This window comes from Ambystoma mexicanum, chromosome 7p (genome assembly GCF_040938575.1).
Source record: "Ambystoma mexicanum isolate Mex_15411 chromosome 7p, UKY_AmexF1_1, whole genome shotgun sequence".
NCBI classification, from domain to species: Eukaryota; Metazoa; Chordata; class Amphibia; order Caudata; family Ambystomatidae; genus Ambystoma; species Ambystoma mexicanum.
This window is the reverse complement of record NC_090939.1, coordinates 17,505,452-17,518,416: the sequence shown is the minus strand read 5'-3', so window position 1 is coordinate 17,518,416 and position 12,965 is coordinate 17,505,452. Positions and strand designations below refer to the sequence as shown.

At 46.2% G+C, this 12,965-nt stretch overlaps 1 protein-coding gene across 1 annotated transcript in view; it reads right to left on the bottom strand.

Annotated features, from left to right (window-relative positions):
- LOC138525621 (ribosomal RNA processing protein 1 homolog B-like) overlaps window positions 1-12,965 on the bottom strand; it is a 310,024-nt gene that overhangs the window by 260,087 nt on the left and 36,972 nt on the right. The window contains exons 2-3 of the mRNA XM_069635673.1: window positions 10,447-10,529; window positions 9,814-9,871 (exon numbers count right to left, since the gene is read on the bottom strand). Of these exons, the coding sequence (XP_069491774.1) occupies window positions 9,814-9,871; window positions 10,447-10,529 (141 nt within the window). The remainder of the gene's footprint in view (window positions 1-9,813; window positions 9,872-10,446; window positions 10,530-12,965) is intronic.

Below are 12,965 nucleotides of genomic sequence, written 5' to 3'. Positions count from 1 at the left end.
TTCATTCCGCACTTCCCTGAAATCTCTTCTCCATCATCCTCCTTGAATCCCCTACCCCCTTCTACTTCCCCCTTCTTCTCTCTTTCCCTGACTCTCTCCCTCCCCTCCTCTACCCCCCCTTTTCCTCCCTCCCTTTCCCCCTCCTCCTTCACTCCACCCCAACCTGTCCCTTCTCCCCCTCCCCTTTCAGTTAATTGCTCTTTCCATTGTTTTGTCGTTTGATTGATTCATATTGTTATGCTTCCACAGTTTATCGTTCATGTTTTATGTATCATGTTGTTCTTTGTACAGCGCTTTGGCGTAAGGCGCTTTATAAATCGATAAAATACAAAATAGTCATTAAAGGCTGCTCCATCATGTTCATTACCTGCAAGACTTACCCCAAGGTACCCAGCCCTTGTCCATATGTCCCCAGCCTGGTCCCTGTTGGGCATGATAGGATTCAGTAACCCTGTGGAAGACTACACCAGCCTTGTCCTCTTGTAATAGGTAACCCACCTATTGGTATAGGTCTGTACTACACAAGTTGGTAGAGTGACTGAGCAGCCAGACATCTCAAGAGGGGTAAATGTGAGTTGTAGAGATGCAACACAGAGATTCAAAATTACAGGTATTCAAATAACGCTTATACTCAAGGTTTTTTTTTTTTTAAATATGTTTTTATTTGCATTTTTTACTACAAGACAATTGCAAAAATGGTTGCTTCAACATTGTCCCCTCATATTATTTTCATGTAACATTTATATAAAAAACATAGAAAGGGGTGAAGTGCAAAGCAGTAATAAACTCTAGTCTTGTGTTTCTAATTCGCATCCCTCCCCCTCCCCAGCCTCCCCCCACCCCCCCCTCCACTCAACACATTCGCTTGGTATACAACTCAAAATGAACATACAAAAAAAAGAAAAAAACTTTTGGCATTTCAGTATTACGTGTGCTCTGCAAATTGCGACTGAAATAAAGGGAAGAGCCCATACAGAGCTTGGGGTAAGCAATCAACCAGTGGCATGGGGCACTGCCCTAATCCCTTTGTTTGGCTGAGGTGGTAAACAAGTGTCTTTAGTCTGTGGGCTCCCAGTATGCCTTATAATATTCTAGAAAGGGTAACCAAATCATTTCAATATTTCTGCGTGATTCATTTACCGCTGCCGTTAGACTTTCCATCTCGTATATTGCGTGGGCCTTTATTAACCATTCTCTCTTTGAGGGTAATACCATCGATTTCCATTTTATGGTTAGACACACTCGGGCTGCTAATAGGAGATTGCGTGGTAAGTACATTAGTGATTCATATGTTTCATCATCCTCCGACTCTACTCCAAACAAAACTAGTGTGGGCGTTGGGTTTCTGAGGACCCCATCTATTCCTCGAATCCAGCCCAGCACTTCCCGCCAGTACACCTGGACTCTGTCACATCCCCACCATTGGTGCCAGTAGTCACATTGCTCACCGCAACCCCTCCAGCAATAGGGAGATGTCCCGGGGAACATTTTAGATAGGCGAAGGGGTGTGTAGTGCCATCTCATCAGTAATCGCACATTGTGCATTTTGTATTGCATGGAGACCGATGATGACCATACCGCTCTATATATTCCCTTCCATACCTCCCCTTGGGTGTCTATGGATAGGTCAGTTTCCCATTTCACCTCTGAAGTTGGACGTGGACAATGACCCCTCGTGATTAGTGCTCTGTACAACTTTGATATGAGGCCTCTTGATGCTTGGGGGGAACTCAAGATTTGCTCGAATGGTGTCAGAGGGCGCTTTAACGAGTTGCCCCACCTAGGGTCGTGCATGGCACTTCGCAACTGGAGGAAGGACAAAGGGGAGACATTCGTGCCCTGCAAGTCAGCCTGCAATTCTTCCCTGGTTGTAAACACTTCATTTTTCCACAGCTGTCCCGCCCGACTCAGACCCGCCTCGTACCATGACTGGGATTGCTGGATTGCCCTTAGTGAGTTTTGAATAGGTGGGGACCAGATACAGCTCAAAGGTGAGGGCCATGTTGTGATGTTCTGCATAGCCCGGGATGGATGCCAGAGGGACCATAACACCTTCAGAATGGGGTGTTGCTTAATCCTTTGTGTCATGGCTGATCTCGGGACCCATAACCACTCTCCCAAGGTGACCGGAGTGAAGATGTCGTTCTCTATTGCCACCCACTGTTTCTCTGGGTTTTCCCAAAGATGGTCCGGGAGAATGCGGAATTGTGACGCTCTGTAGTATTCTCCCAGGTCTGGAAAGCTCATGCCACCCTCCTCCTTTGGTTGGATCAGTGTGGAGTATGGGATCCTTGCTCGTTTGTCCGCCCATAAGAACCTTAACAATGTGCGCTTTACTTCTTCCAAGAAGGAGTCGGGAACAATGACCGGGAGGGATTGGAATAAAAATAGGAATCGTGGGAGAACATTCATTTTTATGGCCGTAAAGCGCGCCGCCCATGACATGGAGAGTGTTCGCCATCTGGAGATGTCATTTTGAATGGTTACCCACAGTGGTGTGTAGTTGGCTTCAAATAGGTCGGACAGGGAGACTGTTATATTAACCCCTAGGTAGCGGACTGAGTCGATTTGGACTTTGAAATTCCAATCTGCCTCTAAGCGCAGCGCTAGGTCGGTGTTGTCTTTTAAGGGGACAGCTATAGTTTTTTGTAGATTAACCCGAAAGCCTGAGAGGGGACCGTATCGCGACAACTCTTGGAAGAAAGCGGGGATAGAAATAGAGGGATCGGTCAGGTACAAGAGGATGTCGTCGGCAAACATTGCCAGTTTGTATTCCCTGCCACCTCGCGGGATTCCTCTGATGCTCGGGTTGGACCTAATGGCTTGGGCGAAGGGTTCAATGACCAGTGCATAAATGAGAGGGGAGAGTGGGCAGCCTTGTCTCGTACCTCGTGTAAGGTTGAAGGTTCGCGATGAGATTCCATTGATTGATACTTTGGCTCGGGCAGTGCGGTATAGTGCTTTCGCCCCTTGTGTCCACGCAGCATACTCAAGGTTTTTAAGTAAATTAATTATTTAACAGTTGGTTTTAAAAAGCCTTATTTAGAAAGGGCAATATGCAACAATAAAAATACACTTCGCAACACTTCCTCAGATTTAAGTTAAACAAGTAGATACCCTTTGGGGATGTCACACACACTTCCTACACCCTGAGGTGACTTCAATTACTAGGACACTGTGGACATTGACACATCACTTTTGTACGATTACTGCAATACTGAGGTTGTGGAAAAGGAAAAGGTTAGAGAAGGAAAAAGAGTAAAAGGTTCTCAGAACTTGTGAATACTTTGCAATCTTTCCAATGAAGTCTAGGTTAGACCTTTCCCAGCAATAAAAGTTAAACGTATGCACCACCTTACGAGGGACAGTTAACCAAAGTCAATGGGTCAGAAGAGTCTGCAGGGAGCCAGGACAGCCGAAGTCAATTGAAGCAATGTCTAGAGAGCTGAGGCACTTCCGGTCTGAGCTCCAGGAAGATCCGAAGGACTCCCTCAAAGAAGCAAGGTGTGCAAAAACCGCTGTGGTGCTATTTGCTGGTAGCCGAAACCCTGAAGTGCCGCTGATTTGGAAAGAGCCCATTGCTGCTGCCGACCTTCAAACTGCAGTGCAGGATTCCTCCAGAAGTCCTCCCTATTGTCTCCACGACTGAGGCCCAGGAACTGCAGGACTGCAACCTGAATAGAAGCCAGCTGGATGATCATCTTCCAACCTGAGGTATGTCTTCACTAAAGGGATACTTGCCTCCTTTTGGCTGTAGCTTGCTTGTTCTTACAGGAGACTTGCAGTAGCTGTCTTTTGCAGAGTTGCTTGCATCTTTGCTTTTCACAAGCCTTACAGCTTGTGGCCCAACAGCTTCTTCCTTCTACAAACTCTCTAAATAACATTGTGCAAGACATTTGTGCTATCTGAAGTGCCTCAGCCCCCTAGACATTTTTTCAATTGACTTCAGCTGTCCTGGCTCCCTGCAGACTCTTCTGACCTCCGAGGACAGCCAGCCAGCCAGCCAGCCAATCACGACTCGGTGCATTCAGGTAACCAAGGAGACTAAGGACAGGGAGTTTCGGGAACCTCCCTCGCTTCCTGCCCTGCCAGACACACTGGAGCCAGGAGGTGGGTTTCAGCACAGAAGCCTGCCACAAGCAAAACAAACAAAAGGGTTCAACCTGGTTATGCGCGCAGAGTAAAACCCAAGAAAGACCTCACAAGCAAGAAATGGAAAAAAAAAGACGACTGGGCCATTTCGACAAAATGGGTGCCGATGGGTGAAATACTGCAGCTGAGGACTCAGCCTGCGGTAAAAAACGCACAATAGTAGGAAAATTAAACCAGTGCCAGCAGCCATTAAATGTAGAGAGGGTAACAAAGGTTACATGAGTAGGTAGGAAAAGAAGCTATTAAGTAATCCCCCAGTATGTCCACATAAGATGAGGTGTACTGGACCTACATAGGAAAAACAGGTAAGTAAAGTCAATTTCACTTTACTACTCTTGGGAACAGTAGTTTACCCAAGAGGGGGTATTTAAACCTTAAGAGAAATCCAAAGGACTTTTCTGTGACACTGCACTGAAGGTGCTGTGTGTCACAACACAAAAGATGATGCCTATGGAGTTTGTCAGACTCCAAAACCAAAAGAAACAGTCCAAATCAGATCAGAAATACAGGAGTGAGAAAAGGGTGTGTCTCACACCAGGATAAAAATGAAACGTTCTAAAGCCCAGCAAAAGAGCTGGGGGTCTCCAAGGTTGAAGGGAATTAGCACATAAATTAGAATTCTCCCTAACAGTCCCCAACTATGGCTACCAGTAAACTCTTAAGGTCTCCCAGTGCCAAGGCTACCCCTGTTTGTTTTTCAAATTCATTAATCCATTTACTGGCTCCAGCTGTAAGCTGGGGAGAGCTTTAATCAACTATTTTTGTCAATTTGAGGCCATGGTACATACTGCATTATCCCTACTCCTTTATTTATAAGAGGCATCTGCCTGTCTATTTTGTTTTCTACCCCTTTTTTTAGTACTCTTCTGATCGTATACTACCATTAAATCTGGTCTATTCCTCGGTCTGTCCCTCCTCACTGCCTCTTGTGGCAGTGACTGGTTTCTCGTGGCATCCTTTGCTCGATCTCTTTCTTGCCCTGCCATTATTTCTGCCACCTTGACCTTCCCATTCCTTTTCCCTCAATTGTTATACTTCCTGTCCCCGGACCGTCCATTCCCTCTCCCCATCTTTTTCGACACAAACATTTCTTATTGCCCCAGGGTTGAATCTAACCAAAAACTCGGACTTCCAATCCCCTATTTTCTGCACTGGTACCCTCATTTCTGGTGGCACTTCTTCAGGTTCTTTTAACCTTACCAACCTTTCCTGAAATACTCTTCACTTGTTGATCATATCCGTTTGTGAGCCCGCCCACCCCCCCACCCCCCCCCCAAACCCCTCCATGCCAGAGGTCCCTAATTACACTCACACCAGAATAAATACACCCCTCTAGGGAAATCTTGTAAGGATAACAAGTTTAATCTTACAAAAATGAGAACGGTAGCAAAGGACTCTGCTGCCCGAACTTCTCCGGTCCCTCATCCGTTCGCTTCTCCTGCCACAGTGGTCCCAGGAAGGAGTTTATATAGTTCGGTCTTGCTGTAGTAGCATCACTGGATATGGGCTATGACTTCATTCCAATCCATCCTTCTTCCATACAAGGAATGCTCCAAAGCCTCCCTTTCTTCATTGTCAGTGGTTTCTGTCAAAACATGATGTTCTACATTGTGCTATCTTACACAAACACTGCAGCTCTGCACACTTTCACAAACCTTGAGGCCTAGGAAAACCTAAACATTTATAAACAATTTTCATTCATTCTATCCATATTCTATTCTACTAATGTTATCTGAGCCCTGTAGGTTCCCCCCCACCCTTAATACTCATAATATGTCCTATTTCTGCATTTTGTCGTACTGAACATACAAATCCCATTTTTAGCATGCATGAACTCTTGACGGACAGCAGACAGCTGGTGAGTCACGTGTGCACTGCCAGTGCTTGGCTCTAGTGACGAACCACAGCGGAAGCCTGTAGTCCATTTTTAGCACAAGCTGCATTATTTCCGGCAAGAGAGGAGGAGTTTTATCTACCGTACTAAGATTTTACAATGCATAGGCTCTTGACATTACACATGTATCCAGACAATAATTAATTGTGCCCTATATTTAACCAATAACTGCCTTCTTCAGTACATGCCCATGTCCTGATCATATCTGCATGAGAGAGCCTTCCCAGTGCCCCTGCTCCCCCCTGGTCCCTTAAAGCGCCTAAAAAAGGTCTTGCCTAATTCTAGGTCTTGCCCCCCACCTCAGCACTATCTGAAATGTCGTCAGGCCTAGTACGATAGTCGCTTGTTTTGTTCCTCCCCTCCCTTTATGCACCCCTCTCCCTCACCGCTTGTTTTTCTCCAGCTCTACCAGAAATGTCATCTGGCCTAGTATGGTAGTCGCCTGTCTGTTCCCATTTCCTTCCCACTCGCCCCCTCCCTTATCTAGGTCTTAGCTCTTGCACCATCTGAAATGTTGTCAGGCCAAGTGCGATAGTTAATTTCACATCCTTTCTGTTCATGGCCTGTAAGAATGCAATTGTATTTTCCCTTGTTCTCTCCCTTGCCTTGAAGCGCTTTGAAACACACTGTGTATAGGCGCTATATAAATAAACGATCATATCATATCTTTAAAGAAGCAAATGTCGTCTGTAACCTGAAGGTTGCTACAGACCGCTTAGAAGCTTGGCAGCCTAGGGCAAACGTGTAGGAGCTACCCTATGAGGGACGCCCTTTGCCCCCAGCCTCTGGGCAGCCTTGCTCAGGCAAGGCTGCCCTGGGAGGGCCTGTGTCGAGGAGAATTTCTGGTCTTGTGATTTATGCACGGCCCAATCCGGCCCAGATCAGTCGGGCAGTGGCTGGAGGGAGGGAGAGGCAGGCTTGCTTGAGCCCACGGGTGCCCAGCGCACCTCAGGAAACCAAGTAAAATGCAAATCCATGCCAAGAAACAAAGAGGAGACAAACCTTACCCAGGAGGTGTGCGCAACTAAACCCTTTGCAACCCTCATTTCCCAAGACTAAGCTTGGCTGCTCAATCACACTATCCTAATGGCGACAGGAGTGTCTTTTCATGTTCACCAGAACAGGGAGGCCTCTGAGAATCTGTTAGGATGGATTTTCGCCTGTGGACAAAGCCTGATGCAGGATTCATCAGGATGGAAGAGAAGCAGAGCTTCACCCTTAAAGAGACGCACAGCTTCAGCAATGAGTCCCCAGAGATGGCCACGTCTATTCAGCAATCCAAGTAGTAGTTCTAGTGAACGGCTTGCGTTAGCCACAGAAATGCGCACACACACAACCCTCCATTCATGCATGTTGTGGCAGCCTCCACTTCTTTCACAGGCAAACGCTGTAGAGATGGGGTATTTCAGGTTCCCTGGTCATGTTTAAAAATATATATATATTTTTTTTTTTAAAAGACAACGGGCAACAAGATAGTGCCATTTGCTCATCCCTTCAAACAACAAGGGCTAACAAGATATCGCTTGCCTTTGTTCATGCCTGGAAATCATTCAAACAGGGATGATAAGTGCCTACTTGTTTAAACCCCTGCCACCCCCCCTCCCCACCCCCAAGACCACATTCATAACCCCTTCATGGCTAGATGAAAGGCACTTGGACTGGTTCAACCCTCCTAGCCCTCTCAGCAACTTCTCTAGGCTTCATTGTAAATCTGACCTCCCAACATATTGTGAAAAAATGCTCAAAGCTGTTTAGTAGCAGATTGCTTCACCCTGCAGGAGCAAGCCCTCCTTCCTGCCATGGACTTCCGATTGGTGGTGCAGGCCTTCGTGATCTCAGATTTTCACTGGGGCAACTCCCTCCCCATAGGGATCCTGGCTGCTCACTTCGCCCACTCTTCAAAGCAGCCCAACATGCCCGGACCACCACATCACTGGCTCTAGGAAATGCAACTACATCACTCCCACCTTGCGCAAACTACACTCGTGCCCAATTCTGGCTCGGATCTGAGCAATGGTTAAAAAGTCTCAAACCTAGAAGAAACCACTGCTGGTGCGCTGGCCTACCTGTCGGCCAAACTAAAAACATCAAGTAGCCATCTCGCAGTAGACTATCACCAGACTAAACGTAAATGCAGGGAGAAAACTAGTAAATATTACTTTTCATGCTATTCTCTGGTCCTCGAACTCCATATGCGCAGCAATTGGACTGTTCAAGCCTTCTTCAGTTTAGTAAAGGACAGGATCTGGCTGCCAACAACAAATGGGTGTAACCTGGGTTACAGCTAGCTTGTGCACACCCCATCCGTATATTGTGTGAGAATAACCAACAATGTTTTCTTGATTACTTTAAATTCTCGCTCCCAATGTTTTTCTCAGTGACCTGAATATTTCTCTGTTGCTCCCAGGCAGGTTTGTGCTGCGTGACCTGTACAGTTCTCGGTTGCTCCCAGCTAGGTTTTTGCTCAGTGACCTGAATATTTCTCTGTTGCTCCCAGGTAGGGGTTTGCTCAGTGACCAGAATATTACTCTGTTGCTCCCAGGTAGGGTTTTGCTCAGTGACCTGTACAGTTCTCTGTTGCTCCCAGGTAGGGGTTTGCTCAGTGACCTGCACAGTTCTCTTTTGCTTCCAGGTAGGGGTTTCCTCAGTGGCCTGTACAGGGGTTTGCTCAGTGACTTGTACAGTTCTCTGTTGCTCCCAGGTAGGGGTTTGCTCAGTGACCTGCACAGTTCTCTTTTGCTTCCAGGTAGGGGTTTGCTCAGTGACCTGTACAGTTCTCTGCTGCTCCCAAGTAGGGGTTTGCTCAGTGACCTGCACAGTTCTCTGCTGCTCCCAGGTAGGGGTTTTGCTCAGTGACTGTACAGTTCTCTGTTGCTCCCAGGTAGGGGTTTGCTCAGTGACCTGTACAGTTCTCTTTTGCTCCCAGGTAGGTTTGTGCTCCGTGACCTCTACAGTTCTCTTTTGCTCCCATGTAGGTTTGTGCTCCGTGACCTGTACAGTCCCCTGTTGCTCCCAGGTAGGTTTTTTTCTCAGTGACCTGAATATTTCTCTGTTGCTCCCAGGTAGGGTTTTGCTCAGTGACCTGTACAGTTCTCTGCTGCTCCCAGGTAGGGTTTTGCTCAGTGACCTGTACAGTTCTCTGCTGCTCCCAGCTAGGTTTTTTTCTCAGTGACCTGAATATTTCTACTGCTCCCAGGCAGGTGTTTGCTCAGTGACCTGAATATTTCTCTGTTGCTCCCAGGTAGGGGTTTGCTCAGTGACCTGTACAGTTTTTTGCTCCCAGGTAGGTTTGTGCTCCGTGACCTGTACAGTTCCCTGTTGCTCCCAGGTAGGGGTTTGCTCAGTGACCTGAATATTTCTGTTGCTCCCAGGTATGGTTTTGCTCAGTGAACTGTACAGTTCTCTCTTGCTCCCAGGTAGGTTTGTGCTATATATAAATATATATACAATCATAATGACTTCTTAACTATTCTACTTCCTGTTTTGGCCCATACCCGCAGAGGGATAAATCAATCTCTCCCTTTAGAGTGGTTGCTGGCTTTTCTCAACTCAGCCCTGCTGACTGAGGCAAAAATTCAACAACATTTGAGTTGTAGCACAATAAGACACAAAAAAGCACCAAGACTGGGCAAATATATGCAGAGTAACAGAAAATCAGCAGGAAAATAAATGCATAGATAGGAACCAATTAGCACAGAAAAACAATCTCTAAAGAATAAGATTAGGACAGTGGTAAAGGCGGTGCCGTGTGATTGACCACTACTCACGTGCTTCTGTGTTAAGAAAGGCATGAATGAGCTGGGAGAGGGTGTTGGCCAGTTCCTCCTACAGGGGTCAGACAGAAACAATCTAAATACAGGTAAAGGACAAGCTGCAAGCATCATTATTAGAGTTCTAGTTTTTGTCCCCAAGCAGCAGGAACATCAAGTCTGTGCCAGCTGAACCAGCAGCAGAGAAAATGAACACAAACATGCCAGGTTGGACCACGGACAAGCCCCCAAATGTAGCTAGATAGCATGCACTAGTCCTTCATGCCCGAAGATACCAGAGTCTAGCCTGCATGCACGGACCAGCTGAACAGACAGGTCTACAGCAAAAGATCATACATGTCAACATGCCCCATTCCAGTCAGGACATGGCAGTTCAAGTCATGGTTTTAACCACGCATTTGGGAGTTTTAGAACAGGGTTTATAATTGCTAAATCCACAACAAGTCCAGAAAGCTAAATTAAAACCAGGACTGGAGTTGTATCTTCCAAATGGACCGGGCATGTTGAAATATGACAGATTCCATTACTGAAACACAGGAAACCTTTACATACATGCTCGCACGCAGCATAGATTTGCCATGAATACACAGCATTCATTGACTGCAATGATAACAATTGTATTGTACTTACTTGCAGAAGAGGTTTATCCTGCATCCACATACAGTAGAAGAGTCCTTTCCAAATTTTGGTTAATTCGTCTTCACTGAATCCACCTAAAAGCAAAATAAATAGCAAAGATTAATTTCATGCAATTTTTCAGAAGACAACACAAACCACCTGCAGGAGAAATTTAGTGGGGTTTGGGGCAACCCAGCCCAAAACATCAGGCTAGAAAGTGGCTACCCCCACATTTAGGAGCACTAAGCATGAATTCACAGACTGAAAGGTAACAACGTTCCACGGACTGAGAGTTACTTTCCCCAAGCTTGTCGATGCTACTAGGGACTCAAATTATAAGGAAGTACGATGCAATGGTAATCCGGAGACTACTTGTGGATCAAGAGCTTCCATGAGTAGAAAGCTCAAGTTCAGACAGAAACAAAAAAACAAATAGAGAGGCCCGTTTTTTTAAAATAAATGTGATTTGGTTTACAATTAAACCTTTCCACTATGCATGCAGATGTAGAGGAGGAGCCAAGTGCCTCTACCGGAAGTCCCGCCCCTATTTTGCCTACATGTTGGAAGCCGGAAATTGCGACATGCACAACCCCAATAATGGTCTCAATACCGCGAAGAATCCTCGAAACAAGGTATCCATTCAGAAAGCCCTACATGATGCACCCGCGGAGAAATGAGTCTCTTAAAGGAGGTTCCAGAGAAGACTGGTGACGTTACATGAAGCAGAAATGAAACCCCCAGAAGAGATGCCAATGAAGGTGAATAGACCTTCTAGAATCCGATTCCCATCTCACAACAGCCAAACAATACAATACAATCCATTGCTTACGCGAAAGCCAGCCGCAGCACACAAGATCAGAAATGACAAAGCAAAATCCCTCCATCTTCCACACAACAAACCGTAAAAGATGAGAAATGGTGTAACGACATTCAGCATGCATTGCTCGACAAAATCAACCTGCTACAGGAAATAAATCAAAGCCCATTTCAATAACCTGCCCAAAACCACTCCTCCACTACTCAATGACCCATTACCAGACCAACCAACCCTTCCAAACCTAAAAAACAACCAACACCATTTACTTTCAGGGAAGTAACTGTACCTGAGATCGGCTAATCATGAAACACCTGAAACCATCGTTGTGCAAGGGTGACATCTGCCCAGCAAGCATAATCAAAGATTGCGCGCCAACACTAGCTCCCGTCATCACAGCCTTCATTAATGCCTCATTCACATCCGGGAGTGTACCCGCCTCCTTCAAGGAAGCATGGGTCCGGCCTCTTCTGAAAAAGCCGACACTAGACCCAGACTCCCCAAACAACTATAGTTCAATCACCACAGTGCCTTTTTTGCTGAAAATTCTAGATAAGGCTGCATACCTACAGATCCAGTCTTACCTTGAAACGCATAAGATCCTGGGAAAAAGACAATCAGGCCTTCGTCCCAGGCATGGCACATAGTCAATACTGCTTGACCTACAAAATCAGCTACTAGAAAACATGGACAAAGGCAAGTCTGCACTTCTCTTGCTTCTCGACTTGTCGACAGCGTTCGACTTGGTCGACCACAAGATCCTAGGAAAGCACCTCACAGACTCTGCCAACTTCTCCCAAGAAGCCACCATCTGGATAACTTCCTTTCTGGAGGGCCAAGCCATGGCTTCTGCCGCTCCTTCCCCGATCAGTTGTGGGGTGCTGCAAGGCTTGTGCACCTCCCCCACCCTCTACAACCTCTTCAACATTTCCTCTAATCAAGGACCTAGAGGAATTCGGCATAACCTTCACCAATTAAGCCGATGATACAAATACTTCTACCACTATCCGGTGATTATGAAGAAGACCTTAAAACCTTACAGCACACTTATGCAATCATCCAGGCCTGGATGGCGGCAAATGGCCAATGTCTCAACGGGGACCAAACGGAAATCTTACCGGTAGGCCCCAAGGAGACACTAAAGACTAGACAGCAAATATCTCAACTTCCAAATCGAAAGCACTGCAATCTCAGCCTCAACCGCGGTAAAAATAAATTAGGAGTCTTCCTGGATTCTACACTTTCCATGGATAGACAAGTTAGCTACATCTCATCATCTGCAGCACTCACAACAAAAATAATCAATGCTGTCAAACCTCACCTCTCCTCCAAAAAATGCATCAATATTGCAAGAGCTACAATAGGCGCAAAGTTGGACTATTGTAATGTCCTCCTCCTAAGTACATCCTCCAAAAACACGAACAGAATTCAAATAACACAAAATAATGCTCTTAGAACCGCCCTCAGCATCCCCAAGTGAGCATATCTCTCAGGCAAGACAAGACGCCCACTGGCTCCCTATCAAAGAGCGAATTCTGTTCAAGGAACTCACAATCACACAAATGCATATCACAGTCAGCACCCACCTATCTTTATGAAAGAATACACCAAGCACCCACTCTCAGACCCAAACATGACCTATACTCACACCAACTCAGGATTCCAGTCTTTAACAGAGCCAAAGGAGGAGGCTCCAGTTTTGAAGTGCTAGCAAAGA